The sequence below is a fragment of the Gavialis gangeticus genome, unplaced genomic scaffold (assembly GCF_001723915.1).
Source record: "Gavialis gangeticus isolate Ggan-Ray unplaced genomic scaffold, GavGan_comp1, whole genome shotgun sequence".
NCBI classification, from domain to species: domain Eukaryota; kingdom Metazoa; phylum Chordata; order Crocodylia; family Gavialidae; genus Gavialis; species Gavialis gangeticus.
Window position 1 is genome coordinate 110898040 of NW_017729025.1, and position 17721 is coordinate 110915760.

Here is a 17721-nt window from a genome sequence, read left to right on the forward strand (position 1 = left end):
AGGATAAAGGTAAATGTTTTGCACTTAAGAATGTTTCTCCCCCCACTCCTTGAGCTGTTGCACTGTATATTATCACTGTCATCAGACGGGGTGTGTAAAAGAACCTGAAAAACCAAACAAACCTGTCTGTAACGTGTTCCATATATCACAGCGCTGCAGGTGGCTTTATTTCCACAGTGTAGTGCATTGCTGCCAGAAGCCTCCTCATTCCCCTTGCGTCTGAGACCTACTTTTGGACTTAAGCACTGCAACAGGAATAAGCTCCCATCTGCATGTAAGCTCAGTTTATTTATCGATATCGCTGTTTTTAAGAGCTGCAAGCTGCCAAGGTGGTGTGTGTCTATGTCTGTGGTAGTGATTTATCAGTCACCTACCTGATGCACTATCTGCCCTTCTGAGTTGTGCATCACACCACTTGTCTCGACAACAAGCATTTGATTTCAGTTTAACAAATTAGTGGGAGACACACACATGAACCTCATCAATTATGATTTAATAAATGAACAATATAGACTTGTCTAATTAAATCAAAAGAAATGTTTGTAGCATTAAAGCTAATTAATTGCTTTTTACAGCACTATACCAGCGGGAGTTAAAACTAACACCGAACAAAAGATTTCCTGTTTAAACAACTGTCTCTCTTCCCTTTTTTTTTTTCCCTCCAGAGTATATTTAGTCAGATGTGTGTATGTAAATGAGGTACCAGGTAAAGCTGAGAGATTATCTGACGTGACACATAGAGATATCCTGTTTGCCTAGGAGATTTGCAAAGCAAATTAGACCTGCTAGTAACATTAAGAATAAATATTTTTGGCTGACATATACAGAATTGTGTAAGGAGCCACTGGTATAAACTGTGTTCCTGAACACAGTGGGGCTTTCTCACCTTTAAGTTGATTTTGCTATTATGGCATATTGCTGAGCCCTCCAGTGGTAGTTGCTGGGAGTAACTTTGTCACATGGCTACAAGCCAAGCATCAGACAGGAGCTCTGGCTTGGACCTGTATGGAACTAAATGTTTCCAGTTTGGATAAACACTCTATAGGTGAATTAAACTTCAGAAGTTAGATGTAGAGACAGAGCTGGAGTTCCCTAGGGTCCAGTTGGTTCAGCTTTGATTCAGGCCCAGGTTTACTTCAAACAGAACCCCTGTATCCTAAGTGGTGGTACCCTACTCGAAATGTATTTCAGCCTTGGAAAAGCATCATGAAAATGTAGCCAAAGTGTGAAATCTAACCACCCACCATTACATGATGCCTGTAAGGATGTAAATGCTCACAGGCTTTTACCTGACTACAGCAAAAAGGTTATGCCAGTTAAGTTTATTAGAATCTTTCAAGGATAGTATCTTCCCTTACCTAAGTACTGGCACACTTCCAAATGATATTAACTAACTCTCTTTAAACTATTAATTTAAAAATCAACTTCAAAGTAACATTCACTACAGAGAAGGGGTGTTGGCAGAATTTCTATTAAAAAGCAGTTCTTTAAAAGAGTCTTTTTAAACAGGCATGTTGGGGGCCGGTTGCCCCATCAACTCTTGGCAGTTAGTAGAAATGATAAGCAAAATCCTGCCTTTGAAGGTGATGGAAAAATTCTCATTCATATCAACAGGATCCAAATTTGCCCCAAATTTTCTTGAGTTGCAAGAGGCAAGCATGGCATGGTCTCAGAGCTGCATTTCCCATCTGTCTGTACAGTGTCTCAGACCAGTGCACTTCCACTATTGTAGATGGTCTTATACTTGTTTCAACCCCAAGCTTCTAGTTTGCCTGTTGCTTGTTTACTGTGCTCATGGAAGCATGTGTTTGGAAATGGCTGTTCCATATTAATCACGGTTGTGGGGATTTCCTGCTGTCTCATACAGGGACATACAGGGTCCCTGCAAATGTGAAAGGGCATTTCCCTTGGGCATGTTACAGGATCCTGGAGGTTTTGACCTTGATTTGAGGCAGTGAACAGGGATTATCTGTTAGGATCACGTAGACACATTCTACACTATCGCTATCCTGTGATTGCTAAGGTGGGGTCACTGGTGAGTCTTAGTTCTTCCTGTCTTCATCTCTGTTTCTATATGAAATGTCTGTCTAGGTATTTAGTGTGGCAGGTTCATTGGGTTCTCTGTCTTGTCACCCATTGACATGGTCCAAACTAGGGATGAAATCTAACATTTGTTGAATTTGGTGGAAAAAAATCATTCACCTCTATAGGAGCAGGACTTCCTCCCAGGTATTTTCCTGTGACAAAAATCAATAAGTCACTCTTTTATAGCAGCAGGTATGTAGCGGTCCCAGATATCTGCCTTCTGTACCTACTGGACTGATAAGCTTTCTCTACTGCAGGTTCTTGAAGGTTGTTGAGGTCACTTCCAACCCTATAATTCTGTGATGTTTCTACCTGACCTACTGAGTGTCATAGCTCCACAGATATTAATCCACTGTGATCTAATGCAGCTATAAGAGTTAATTGCTTTGCTTGGAGAAGAATCAGGAAAGCTTTTTATGTAATACTATATCCTGCAGCAACTATGAACTGATAAACATGCCATTACTCTGACCTTCTGACCTGTGTCTCTGAGTGTAGTATATGGCATCAAACCTGTGTGTCCGGCATAGATTCCTGAAGCCATAAGGTCCATAGTAGAATCTAATATTCACTACAGTGAATTTATCATGTATTTAGTATTACTTTTGTGTTGCAACCATGACAGTTCTCTTCATACAACTTCCTGGAAAGTTTTTTGAATTGTATTAGTAGTTTAGCTTCTTTTTAATGATGATGTTCAGTCTAAAGTAGATTGTATGTGTAATACTAGGGCTTATACTAGGTCCATTGAAGACAATGAATATAAAATATAAAGGTGAATTTTATTAGTTGAAATGTTTGAAGCCTTTCAGATTGGTATGCTAATTTGTGCACATGCAGTTTCTTCAACATTTACACATGCTGGATCCAGTCTACCTTGGGGACCCTGGGGGCATCTCAAATGTTTCCACTTTCTATATCTGATCACCCTTCATTCAGGCAAAGAGCTTAGTCTTATACTAAAAGTTAGCCTTTATGGCCATATTATCATATTAGTTTACTTAAATTTCTTTCTGCTAAGAATTGCCAAATTTCCAATTAGTTGTAGAAGACAGAAGGCAACTCCCTCCCCTCTTCAGCTGGGGAAAGAGATAACAAAGCTAGTTAATCTATTACAAATTTTACAAAGTGCAGTAGGTAGGCAAATCCTCAGAACATCATCACTACTAATAACCAAAACTGTCAATACCTTACTCTCATGCTGCCCTCCCTCCCTCACACACCAACTGAAAAGATGGTTCACCTTTGACCTAAGTCAAATGGAGTGCATAGCCACCTTTGCAATACAAATGGTATGGATCTGGATCCCTCTCCACCACACACAGCTATTTTGGCATTATACTAAATGTTAACCTTTACAGTGATATTATCATTGTCTATTACCCAAGTTCCTTCCTGCCAGACCTTTTAATTCTTCTTTCCCTTTAGTGTTTCATGGTAGAATTGTAGGGATTTTTTCAGCAACTCCACAACTTGCTTGGATGAAGGTGTAATGTAGTTGCTGCTGTTGGTTGAATTTAGCAAGGTTCTCCTGGAATTCCAAACTTTGGCCATGCTTTAGAAGCAACAAGAGAGAGCATGTCCTCAATTTGTGACTGATTTTCAAATATTTCACTTTCCCCACAAACCCTGAACTGTCTAATGTCTGCACTTGCATCCTTGGGGACAGAACCATGTTTCCCATTTGTTTGCACAAGGGCCTGTTCAGCAAACAATAAACACTGGCCTGTCGACATTACTCTAGGTCTGTTCTTCCCCACGCTTTTACATGCCTATGAAAAGTTCCATTTGTCCCTTGAGGCAAGCTGTTGGATAATTTCCTATTACCCACCTCAACTTTTATCATAAATGTGCTTATAGGTCCTTTTCAGATAGTAACATTTTGATGCACTTATTAGTCCCTTCACTGATGCCAACAATTTCCAACAGATCAGCTATTTACTCACCAAAATGTTTATGCACACCTAGAATTCCGCTGAAGACCCAAGGCATGCACCATTCCTTGTTAGAGAAAGTGTGCCGGGGGCTTCAGAACTTAGATCCTTGATATCATCTTCTCCTGCTCTGACTAATGTGATTAATATTTTAGGGCAATGTTGGGCTCCGTAACACACAGCATCTTTCTGCCAAACACAATGGGCTGTGAACCCCTGATGTCTTGGACAGAATTGTTTGGGACAGCTGAAGATTATTATCCCACCGTTGACCATCAGACAGGTGTGTACATAGGTCTAGCTTGAAAAAGAGTGCTCTGTGTCCAAAGTTAGAATTTAACACTTTAAATATGAACTCATTGTGGAACCTGTCAGCACATATGTATCCAATTCAATACAGCTGTGCTTATCGTACAGAACTGTACAAGGTCTGGAAGCACTGAAGAACAATAATAATAACAGCACACACTGATATTATATCTAAGTATCTCTGTCTACTTTGATTTCCCACATCCTTTCAGTGTATGGTTGCAACATAGATGTATTCCTTACCACAATACCCTGGTGGGATATGAAAGTATTATTCCCATTTTGTAGATGGGAGTAAGTCTGGGAGAGGTTGAATGACTTGCCCAAAGTTTGTGGTAGAATCAGGAATTGAACCCAGAACTCCTGAATGTTGTCCTTTGTGATTTCATGACAAGTCTAGTGCTTAGTGAGCACTAGATTAATGAGTTAATTAAGTCTTACCATAGAATGTTATCTTCATTATTGCAAGATGGTAAATTTAGGGTTACCAAGTGAGTCAACAGCAGTTTAGGAGTAGATACTAATACTTCTGATTCCCAGGTTTTTACTTTATCCACTTGAAATGAAGCAGCTGTCTTTGAAACACTTTGACTAATACTGAATTTCAGTTGTAGCATGGCATAGTAATTTAGTTTGATAGGCTGACATCTCTTTAAATGTTCTTCAACTTCATATATATTTGTTAACTGGAAAAGACCAGTTAAATACAGAATTCGCTTGTGAGACTGGGGATTTCAACGAGCATCACAGAACTGTGTCTTGGACCAAATGTGTTTGGTAATAACTCAATAATTCCTTGCTGGATTGCTTGGTGATTGCTTCCCAATGTTTAGCCTACCATTCTTCTCCCCCCGCCACAAGTATATTGAAACCTTACACTTCATCAGGTCACAGAACTCATTTGGAGACTATAATACGTTTTAAGGAATTCACTCTAAATAGCATGTGCTCAGGCCAGATCCCTGCTAAAAAGGCTCAGTTAGCATCCCCCATTAGAAACCTTTTTCCTTCCTTAATAGTTGGTTTAAATTCCTAAAGAGGCTGTCTTGTTTTTCTCCTTGCTCAGGCTAAATTATTCAACAGGTTTTGAAAGCAAGTACAGCACAGCTCCTATAACATTACTGTGCCAGATTTGTGATAAAAATTATATCTGATTCACATTTCATGCAGTATTCTCCCAAAAATATATTTGTGCTTTCAAACAACTGTACTCTTCTTAAAAAAGAAACTCAACCTTTCAGAATGCAATTTAAAACAGCATTTTCCAAACAGTTTATACTGTGACAAATTCGTGATGATCAGGGATTCCATGCTTCATGTGTTGTAAACCTTGCCATTGCAGAAAAGATTCAGATGCCTGTCCTAAAAACACATATCCCTATAGTTTCCACTGAAAGAGAATATCTAAGGCTGTGCAGGAAACAAGGAATTCTGACAATTTAAAACTTGCTTCATTTTTGAAATAGAACAAAAAAAAGTCAGTTCCTGCAACATTCTTTTAATTGGTAGCCAGTGTTAATAAAATTGAAACATCTCATTTCACCTTTTGCCTTTGGCAAAATTAATCATAATTGAAATTCTCCAAACTTTTTAAAAAGTTCTCAGAACAAACTATTATTAAAATTAACACTTTCTAGTGGGCTGTTTTGATTTCAATGGCTCAGAATTGTTCCATGATAAATAATTCCATGTGAAAAAATAAACCCACCTCTAAAAATATTTCATTAGCTTACAGATATATCAGCGACTGGGGTGAAGAGCTTACTAGCCAAGTTAACAGATGACACCAAGTTATGGGGAAGCATGGTCATGCTTGAAGACTGGCTACAGATACAGGCAGATCTAAACAGGCTAGCAAGTTGGGCGAGTTGAAACAAGATGAAATTCAGCATTGAGAAATGTGTTCCACCTGGGGACGAACAACCCCCTATACACTTACAGGCTTGGCAGTGCCAAACTGACCAGCACCACAAACAAAAGGGACCTGGGGATAACAATAGACCACAGCATGAATATAAGCCATCAGTGCAATGCTGTTGCCAGCAGGACAAATAATACTCTGGCATGCATCAATTGATGCATCTCCAGGAAAACCAACGAAGTGATTCTTCCATTCTACTCGGCACTGGTGAGACTACAGCTGGAGTCTCACCTCCAGTTCTGGGCACCGCACTTTAACAAGGATGTGGTAAAACTTGAGAGAGTCCAGAGAAGGACCACCCGTATGAATAGAGACTTGCCTGGCAAGACATACAAGGAAAGGCTGAGGGACCTGGGCCTCTTCAGCCTGAGGAAAAGAAGGCTGAGAGGGGACTTGGTAGCAGCTTACCGCTATATCTGGGGATTACATCAAGGGCTCAGTGAAGAACTGTTCACTGGGGCATCCTTGGGGAAAACCAGGAGTAATGGCCACAAACTCCTGGAAGACCGTTTCAGGCTCAACATTGGGAAAAACTTCTTCACAGTAAGGGTGTCCAGACTGTGGAATAACCTCCTTCCGGATGTGGTTCAATTGCCTACCCTGGAAATCTTCAAGAAGAGACTGGACAGTCACCTTGCTGGGATCACCTGACCCCAGCTATCTGTCCTGCCTGGTGCAGGGGGCTAAATCCAATGATCTTCCGAGGTCCCTTCCAGCCCCTTACAATCTATCAATCTAGGAATATGACTTGGTGCAATGATCCTGTCAGAGCTCATATGCTAAGCAGAGTTGAGCTGGGCAAATAGCTCGCCTTTGTTTTACCGTATAGCTTCCTCCATGTTTTTTCTATGATTACATAGGAGAACATAAAGAGTGCCATACTGGGTCAGACCAACATATGCTTTCTCCAATAATGGAAGGAGTAGATGCTTTACAGGGAAAGCATAGGAACCAGTTATATCTATAGCGATCTATCCCCTGCTCAAACTCTCTCTAGCATCTACCCTTATTGTTCTGGGCATGTCAGAGGATAGATCCCTTACTGTTCAGTTTAAATGTCAATTGCTCAACTTTGGATGCTTCTAGATATTCCTAAAGTCCTGTGGGGTTGCAGTAATGTCTTTCATGTTCTTGTAGACCCCCTAGATTGTTTTCATTTCCTTCCTCCCTGTCACAGGGCGGGGTCCTAGGAGCGGCCGTAATCTCTCCTAGCGCCCCCTACCATGCCAAGTTGGTGTCAACACACCCCCCTTCTGGCCCACCACATCTTTGATGTTAAGAGTATTAAGGGAGGCTCCCTTTTATCCTCCTTGACATGGTACCCCTGACGTACTCCAGTCTGAGCCCCGTCTAAGGTGCCTCTGTGCACTCACGCCTTAAGGGCAACGCATGGCTCCTACCACCCCTGATACCACGCCCCAAGCCTCACGGATGTACCGGACATTGTCTAGTCAAATCCTATCTGTGCCCTCGTGGGCACCCCTGGCTCCTCAGGGGTTCCCTGGGCTCGTCTTCCCCAGGACCAGGCCCTCACAAACTCTCTGGCCTCTTTCTCAGATGGCCTGCATCCTCACAGATGCTCTCTGGCCTCTCCTCCCTTGCAGTCACCCGCGCTCCCCGCGGATGCTCCCTGGCCTCTCTCGCAGCCAAGCCCACACTGGGCCTTCTCTCGTGATTGGGTCTTCTCTCACGACCCTGTCTGCACTGGGGTCTAACCTCATGACTGGGTCCTCGCCTGTGCGCCCTCCCTGGGGCTCATCCTGCACTGGGGCCTATCTCCATTCTTGGGGCTCAGGTGGCTGTAGCCGTGCCTGGCCCCAAATCCCCTCCTTGGGCCTTAGAGCAAGCGCCCTCTGGGGCTTCTCACAATTGGGGCTCAGGTGGCCGTAGCTGTGCCTGGCCCCCTAAATCCCCTCTGCAGATCTACAACTCCTGTGGGGCTCAGGTGGCCTCAGCCTTACCTGGCCCCCAATCCACTGTGCCCCTTTACAGGGCTGGGGTCAGTGCCCCCTAAATGCTATGCCCTCTCTGGCACCGGGGTCCCCACACCACAGTGGAGCCCCTATGAGGCCTCCTCCAACCCCTATTAGCCTCACCCGGTCCTCCAGTGTAACAACAAACAACAGAATGTAATAACATAAGCCCATCGGCTACAACTCAAAGCTAAGCCTCCTGGCTGAAACGTAAACTCTAAGCCATCCGGCAATTTATCCCAAATCCCTACCAGGGCATCCTCCACCAGGTCTCCTCACACAGAAGCTGTTCAGGCCATCAGGCTTCTCTACTCTGCTTGCTCCAACAGAGCTCCTTCTTCCTCAGCTGCAGGAGGGGAACTGCCTCTGGCCTCAGCCTGGCTTGTTTATATAGGCCAGGCCCTGCCCCCTTCTGGTCAGCTGACCAAACTGCAGTTGCCCCAGCAACCAGCACCTGTCCCTCTTTCTAGGAGCAGGCCACTTCAGTGTCCTGTGACACTCCCCAAGTGGCCTCAAAATAAAATGTACACGTGTGGGGCATGCACATGAGGTACCTGGGCTAGGAACAAAAGTTACACATAAACCAGTATAACTGATCAGAAACTAGTTCAAACCTGTAACAGAACAGAAGTTCAGGGCACACAAAATGCTTTCAAAATGGCTGAAGCTGGTTTAAGATAGACCAGGATGGATCAGATTTTAACTGATTTAAGTTAAAGTGGTCTATGGAACTTCTGTCCTAGATCCAATCGTCCGACCCAAGCAGACTAAAATGGAAAAGAAAGACAACACTTTATTGATCTAAAGCAAAAGGAGAATCTAAGCTAGCAGAGTATGACATGGCACACATTGGAAGCTGTCCATGAGAATGGAGCGAAGGTATTGACACTTCTTAAACAAAAGGACCGTGTGACTTTTAATGACAAAATGTGTAGAAGTTCATAATAAGGCATGCAGAACTCATTCAGTGAAAGCCTAGCTCTCACCTCAGCTCCTGACTAACGTGGGATCAGAACTACACTGGCAACAGGACTCCTATATTTAAAAAGAAGTATGTGTGGTAACTTTTAGCACACTTCTTCTGAAAACATGGAACTGTCCAGTGGAAAGAGATTATAGGCTTATTTTGCTCTGCTTTGGGAAGCATGCAGCCAGGCTCTGATACAATTATCTTATTTGGTTACAGCTGACATAGTTCATGTCAACACAGTGGCATTTTTCCCTACATGTAGATCATGTTCTCTAACCCGCCCATGCCATGCTGTAGAGTCCTATAGCCATCCATACATTGTGGGAAAATCCAGAGCCCTGAGTTCAGAATACAGTGGTATAACTCTCTGTGCTTGCTTGAGCCATGTATACACTAAAGCTTTGATTGTTGTTAGCACCAATAGAACTTTTTCAACTGTGAATTAGAGGTCTTTTTGTCACAATGCATGCAAGCTTTAGATATGGGACATGAATCACTACTCTAAGTTGAGGAAATCCTTCCAATCTGGAAAAGCTGTCAGCAAAATGGCATTCCCTCTGGGTTGAAATTTGACCGACACATCAGGTCTAGCAAGGGATGCCAGTGGAGAGTGGAAATAATAATAGAAATCTGAATCCATCCTTGAAGACAGTAATGCCCCAACATTTTAGGAAGGGTCAGACAATGGTATAAACTCTATGGCTCCTTCACCTCCCACTTTTTAACTCTCTGCCTCTCTTCCCCTCTGAGAAGTAGCTTGAGGCACCTTTTTGAAGTGTTCCTGGATGTAGTATAACTTATTTGCCCTTCTTCTTATCTCGTTTAGATAAAGTTTTTGCTTCTGTCCTCTTTACGTAGCGGCCCTTTCTCTCCCACTCAAAGGAAACTTATAAATCTCTTGCGGAAGCTCTGTCTTCCAGCTGATCTTTTTTCCAGAAGAATATTCCAAATGGTATAACATCTTGGTGCAGTACATTCTCCAACAAGAGACAGCTCTTCAGGGAATTAACTTTTCCTGTAAGAAATAGAGCATTCAAAAGAGCCAAACCTTACTGTCAGCACCTTTTGACTGCCTGCTACGTACATCAGCACTTCTGGAATATTTTTCTGACTTCCAAAAATAATCTGATCCTTTCAGAAGTCAGAGCAAACAGGGAAACTAGACCTGACAAGAACTGTTCCATGAAAGGAACAGGCTGTTGCATTTCTATATTGCCAGCAAAGCTGATATTTATCAGTCAGCTCAAAAGTCAGTACCAAGTACCACTGCTTTACCGTGCTATAGTATTTCAAGGTTACTTACTGTACACATGTAACTGTAGAAAAGTAGCTAATTTCTTCTTGTGTGATCTTGAAGTAGTAAAAATAGCTGCACTAAAATGCAAACTTCATTTCATTTTTCAGCAATAAAAAGTTGTGAATTTATCCTCTCTCCCCCATCTTCTACACGAATAGAACAAAAAAAAAATCTAAGCTCAATCACTCCAGTTGCACAAGAGGGAACCCAAATGGGGTGAGAAGTACATCCACTTTAGCTAGGAGTCATGCAGGCTGCCCCAGTTCCAATTCTCCCAGGGTTGGAAGAGTGGGGAACTAGAGCCAGTCAATAGCATAGGATAACTTAAGTCTAGGAAGTGACTGATTCGGTTCCCTTCTGAGCTGCCCCTGGAGTCAGGGCTCTTTTGAAGTAGGAACCTGGCTTTAAAGCTTCCCCCCCACCCTGGAATGAACCCCAAGGGGGTTGGTATGGTGATGTTCTACTCCTCCTTTGAAATCATGAATCAATCATTGTCACACAGCTCCAGGCCTCAGACTCTGGCCAGGTGTCAGTCTATATTTCACTTCTGGTGTTTGTCTTTAGAAGTGCCTTTACAAAATCTCAGATTTAACCATCCTCCTTTCTTGGGTATTTGAAACTCAAATATTGATTGAAATTTTGCATCTTTTGCCCGATTCTTCTCCTTCCAAGCTACCTGCACTAGATAGGAGGGCGTAGCCTTACAAGATCTGAGACACTTGATTCAATATTCCTTTATATTAATTCTGCACATACAAATGAAGGTATTTATAGTACATGGATGATACATGAACAAAATCAAAGTTCTCTTGATGCTTCTGCCATTTGTCATACTTTAAACCATTTAGACTCATTTTTGTGTCAGTTGATTCAGCCCAGCTGCATCATCTACTCTCTTAAATAAATTGCTTGACTAAGTGAACGTCAAAGAACATTTTAGTTCACCTTGTTTGAAAGCAGTGATATGATTTATTTTGTGCAGCATGCTTGACGCAATGTGGAGACAGATGAAAGAGTCAAAAGTGGGTGGGGGGATGGGTCTCCCGTCTAATCTACTTTCCTCATGTGTACTGGTCTCATCCTTGTGGTATCTGAGTCCCATTCCAGTGCTATTTATTATCATATGTTTGATCAGAGCTGCTGTAAGAACTTCTTGATTGATGTGGGGCCAGATCCTCAGCTGCTATAAATTGATATAACCCCTTTAAAGTGGAAACTGCCATAATCTCCAAAGCTGAGATCTTTGTCACTGTCCCAGAAGCTCCCTTGAGACTAAATGTATTAGTCATCCCCATGGAATTGAATGAAAAGAATGGATGTAATGAGTTAAAAGAAATATCAAGTCATTTCTATTTCCTACAGACTCCGTTCGGGAGAATGAAGGTAAAACTAAAGGGCTCTGTATCGGCTCTGGCTATAATTCTTGAAGCTACTCTAGAGCAGGATATACAGTCTGCATATTCATAGACATCCAAGAGAGAGAATACCATGGTCTTGTTTCCCTCTAGCAAGTGTGTCAAAGAGCCTCTTTCTTGGAGTCAGCTATACATATTATCTGTTAGCTTGGGTGGTAATGGCGTATGTTTCTGCCTCCTAAAAAAGTTTGGATTCCATGTTGACTATGCGTGTATGTGTATGCGATTTATAGCTAGTCTGTGACTACTTCCAATAGCATGTGGATTCATTATTTTGCTCTTATTTTTTGCATTCTCCAAATATATATTTTGGATATTTTTTCCCATAAAAATGTTCACAGAAAAGCAAATGTCACATCTTATGCTTAAAAATAATGCTGCAATATTTGCCAACAGCTATACTGCTGCTCAGCAAACCTTTCATCTTTGATGGAAAAAAAAAATTGAATGACTTTTATTGAAATATTTTCAGCTGAAATGTCCCACCAGCTTTGTTCCTTCTTTTACCCAACAGAGAGAGAAATGTTTTACCCATTCCTGCAAAATGTTACCAACAGTTTCTAACATATTATCTAAATAAACAATTCACACAGCGTTAACATTTATTATGGTCTCTTAAATGAAGTGAGTGATTAAAACTTCCAGAGCGCTTCTGAGTAAGCATTTCTGCGAAGTTTACAATATTTATGTATCTATAAAGGCTGGGGTATTGCTGATTTTCATTAGGTATTGCCTGCGTAGTGCTTTGACTATCTCCAATGTGTCACATTTTGAGAAAAATGGTCTATTTGTTCACAAAATGATCTATGTTCCACATAGATGTGATGCACCCTTACTTTCATGGTTGGAAATTGTATGTAAGAGGAAAAATATCATAAAATGGATGTAGCATGCATTGTTACTTATGCTAAAAGATTTGATTCCATACTATTTTAAATTTCCTGCATAAATAATATATTGTGCTTCTGGTTTTGGGTCTTTGCCAGACATTGTTTCTCACATTAAAGGCCTATCAGGTTATGAGATGTGTACTCTGAGATTCTGTGGATGAATGACCTACAATAATAATGAATAGTAGTACATGAGATGTAAGAGTTAGATTATACTAGATCAGGGGTTTTCAACCTTTTTTCATTTGTGGACCCCTAAAACATTTTGAATGGAGGTGCAAGCCCCTTCGGAAATTTTGAATAGAAGTTTGAACCTCTTTGAATTGTAAGTGTGGGTCTTCACAAACTTTTGATTGATCATAGTCATCTTTTGTGGACCCCTTAGACATAGTCTCCAAACCTCCAGAGGTCCACAGACCCCAGGTTGAAAACCACTGTACTAGATACTGCAACATAGATGGTATTTGGTATACATTCAAAGGAATAATGGAGGATGCTTATGGTCTTAATAGAATAAGGTGTAGGCCAGCATTTCTCAACCCATGGGTCAACCCAAAAGTGGGTTGCAAGAAAATATATGAAAGGGTCATGAACAAAATTTAAAAATGGATTCTCCTTTAAGGGAGGTAAATGTGGCTTTTCCCTTGAAGGCTGGCAGAGTTCCAGCCTTCAAGGGGCTGCTTGGGGACCCCCATGCCCCACACCCACCACACCCCCGCTGCATACACCCACCCCCTATCCCACACACTGAGGGGCTGGGGCCTAGGGGTGGAGGGCACTGGGTCAGGAATGAGGGGTGCTGGGTTGGGACTGGCCACTGATGTTTACAAATGGATCCTGGTACAAAGAAGGTTGAGATCCACCAGTATAGACTCTTCATGCTTAAAATATACTTATTGGAATGACTTGTATAATGAGTTTTATAAGTATTTCCACTTCAGTTCTCTTCCCTACTAAATATGTTGCAGGGTCTGACTTATTTTGGCCATCCATTCATCCGGAATACTGGAGCAAACAAAATGTCTGTGACTGGCTGCAGTTTTGCTGTGACCAATATAAACTAGATGCCAACTGTATCTCCTTTTCCCACTTTAATATTAATGGCTTGCAGCTGTGCAGCATGAGTCAAGAGGAGTTTGTAGATGCTGCGGGCATCTGCGGCGAATACCTATACGTCATCCTACAGAACATCAGGATGCATGGTTAGTGTTTCAGAAATCAAATAAAGAAAAAGTCTTACAATTTATTTTATTTTATTTTGGTGACTCCATGCCAGTAAAGGGTGCTGGATTGATTGTCTGGGGACTAAAGAAAAGCTAGAATATGGCTGATATCTTGGCCCCCTATAGATAAAGGTGATGGCCACATTAGAAATGCAAACAGATAACAGGTTGCATAGCTACAAGTTTCCCAGCCACACCCCATTAATTTCTCTTGTCCCTAACTTGAGACATTCGGCCCTAGAAGTGAGAAAACTCTGTGCAAATTCTGAAATCTATCCAAATCTTGGCTTCACCACTGAAATTGCCCATGTTGCAAAATCTGCTTGTGGTTTATCTCAGAGGAGCACTGGATTCCTATTCAGTCTCAAATACAAGTCCATTCCTCAGGTAACTCAGTACACTGTTACCATGTTCAGCACAGAATACCAAAGGTTGCACTGGTTATTACTTAGCCAGCAAGAGATTGTTGTTGAACTGCGCTATCAGTACAATATGGAGCTTTAATATACCTGTTGTCATTCCTGACTACAATCTTTTTTTAAATTTATTTTCCAACATATTTTGGGAGATTTATGTAAATGATTTTAGTTTCATATCTCCCTTAAATGATTACCTGTCTTCTTTAAATGATGGAAAGGGCAGTTTATTTCCTATTTGGTCACTCATGAGAGATTAAGGGAATAAATTAGCTGGAATGGCTTGGTAAAATGCAGTTTAGATTAGGGGTGCCAAACATATGCGGTCCACGGACCAGATACAGCCCTCCAAGCCCCTCAGTCTGGTCCCTCGTGCTGCCCCTGGTCTGAGCAGACCCATGTCGGGCAAAGCAGCCTCAGGGCTCCTCTCATCTAGGCAAATTTCAAAATGGTTTAGAGTTGAAATAAGCCTGTTGGTCATTGGTACAAAAGTATCTGCCCATGTAAAAAGAAGATATTGTTTAAGTGTCCCTGTAGTCTGGCTGTCTTGGATAGTTAGAGTAGCCTTGGGAGATCTATAGGCAGGTAAAACTGCAAGCCTTTCCTTGAGCCTACTGACTGCTGGCAATTGTCATGATACCAGACACAGGAACTGAGAGACAGCAGACCATCTTTCCTGTGCTCTCAGTACTCGCTCTGTCTGTGTCCTAGAAAGAGAAACAGCCTTAACGTAAATGGAAGGACTGGGCAGACAAGGAAGGATATGGGAGCAAAAAGAGATGGGAACAACTTGGGGGCATAAAACACAAGGGAAACTGAAGCAGGAGTCAGATGAAAACAGCAGGGGACAGGAAAAGATGGGACAGGAGGTTAGTGGCTGCAGGGAGGGTGGCAATTAGCAGATAGTACATGTACAGAATAAATCAGGGTGTTGCAGTGAATATAGTTTGTGTCCACAGGAAAGCTGCCGTATTGCTGGTTGCTGAATCTGGTGGATAAGAAAGGAAACTTCAGGAAATAAAATGGTTTATGTAGCTGAACGTTTCCCCTGAGAATTAGTCTTTGCCTGCCTTTTCCAAAGAGATGCTATGTAAGACATTTAGAAGGAAGTAAATTTGTGGAAGGAAAGATGGTAGTGCTATTCTAAAATTAACTGTGGGTGAGAAGAGATTTATATGCACCCACTGGGCATCACATGTGCAATTTAATGTGAATGGATGAACTCCAGAGATGTTTAAACAAGGGTAACTGCTCCCAGGCACAGCAGCACTTTTTGCTGGAGCAGAGCAGGCCTGGGCTAGCAGTGGGCTCAGGGGGTCAGCCTGGGGCTCTGCATGGCAGACAGGCAGCTGGGGCGCAAGCGTGCCAAACATGCAGAGCTGTGTGGCCAGGTGGCAGGCAGATGTCTGGTCCCCTGCTGCCTGCGCTGACCGAGCACAATTTACACCTGGGTCAGCATTTACACATGTGCTTCACCACAACTAACAACTCCACCATAAGATAGTACTATCCCCAACTATTACTTGGCTGTTATCAGTTGCAGGAGACAGGTATATTCCCATGTGTTTTAAAAGTTATCTAGGAATATAAATCCCACTCAGTGCCAAAGAAAAGACTATGAGGGCATTAACAGTTCCTCAGTATTCAGAGGTGGGACACTATGCAGTAAATAAAGCATGGATATTCATTGTGCACCTTCCGTTCTGGGGAATGAATGAGGCAGAAGTCTTGTGGAAAAAATAGTATGTGGTAATATAATCAAAGACTTTATAATAATGCAAATGGACAAAGGAGCCATATAGAAGTAGTGCAGGTAGCCTTATTTTTGGCATTTCCTCACTTTTTCATTGTAACCTTAAAAAAGTTGTTTATACATACACACATGTACGTTTATATATTTAGTATATTATTTTTAATGTAATGCAATTACTAGGTACGATGAATGCATTTACTGATGTGCAGCAAGGTCACTGTCTTACAGATTTTACAAACAAAGGATCTAATCCTATGAAACTTTAAGCATCTTCAACTTCCATTGAGGTCTGCATGCTCAACACCCTCTTAAGAATCTGATTTTTGGCACAGGAGATGAACTCTTATCTTAGTGGGGAAATCTCTGCACAGTGCTCTTTAAAGGAGGGATAAGAACCAAGGAAGACTAATTCATGTGTGTGGAAGAGTAAAGAAAAGTAAAATAAGTATGAGAGCAGGAGAATGGTTCACAAGGGTGAGGTAGACAGAATGTGACAGAAGCATAAAGCGTTCAGCTAGGAGAAAAGTGGAGGAACAAGTGGGGGCAGGTTATAGTTGACTAGGATCACAAGAATGCCCTTAAGAAGCTCAAAATTGATGCAAGGCATGATAGGAAGATGGTGGAGAGATCTGAAGAAAGAAGGGACATATTTAAATCTGTTTAAAGGAAAGAGAATTTTAGCAGAAGCCTTCAGATAGACTGAAGGCTTGTGTCATGCTTACATTTGGCATTTAACCATAATCTTTCATGTCCATAAAATGGAAATAATGAAAAATAACTCTGTCTGTGCCTTAAGGATCAGTGTAAAGACATTCTGCTCAGTGTGGAAGTATATAATTCAACTCCTAATTGTGTGTTTTCCCCCTCCTCCCAGGCATTTCTTTTTTTAATGACAATGAAGAAACAAAGCCATCTATTGGAGATTGTGAGTAAATTTGTTTTGTACACACACAGCTCTGTTCACCATGAAGGGTGCAGTGTATTCCATGATTATTAGCACTACATCTGTATGAAACCACATTGAGGAGTTTTCACAAATGACAAAACATCTCATTTGTTTTCATTTTAACACTTCACCAAACTCTTCCTGCCCCTTACAGGAATTTGAAGTTCCCAGCATAGTCGCCTACCTTCCTCCTCCCCCTTGCCCCCACCACAGAAGTTACTGAGGTCCTATGCATCAGAGGCTCTATCACTGGTACCCTGAGCTGTTCAGGGAAAGGTGATTCTATTTTGCAGAGAAGGTTGGCAGCTTGAAATCTGGTTTTGAAATGAAAACCAAGTATTTTGCAATTCCCTTTGTACAGGACTGGAGGCCTAGTGCAGTGACCTGGCAACCACCATGTCGCAGAGCTTGTAGGTGCCCTGCGACTGAGCACAGAAACGGCTCGGGAGAGACCCCTAGTGGTGGAAAGGGGGAAGCTCAGCTGCCAGTCACCAGAACTGCACAGGTGCTGGTTGCCCCGGCAACCAGGGAAACCCAGAGACAGGAAGGGGCAGAGCTTAGCCCTTCTTAAGCCCAGGCAGAAGGCCAG

The 17721-nt window shown here is 42.1% G+C and overlaps 1 protein-coding gene across 1 annotated transcript in view; it reads left to right on the plus strand.

The window, feature by feature from the left end:
* Positions 1-187: 187 nt before the first annotated feature.
* ELF5 (E74 like ETS transcription factor 5) overlaps positions 188-17721 on the plus strand; it is a 29137-nt gene continuing 11603 nt past the window's right edge. Inside the window, exons 1-4 of the mRNA XM_019519405.1 lie at positions 188-274; positions 4175-4302; positions 13763-13996; positions 17061-17111. Coding sequence (XP_019374950.1) covers positions 273-274; positions 4175-4302; positions 13763-13996; positions 17061-17111 — 415 coding nt within the window. The 5' untranslated portion in view covers positions 188-272. The remainder of the gene's footprint in view (positions 275-4174; positions 4303-13762; positions 13997-17060; positions 17112-17721) is intronic.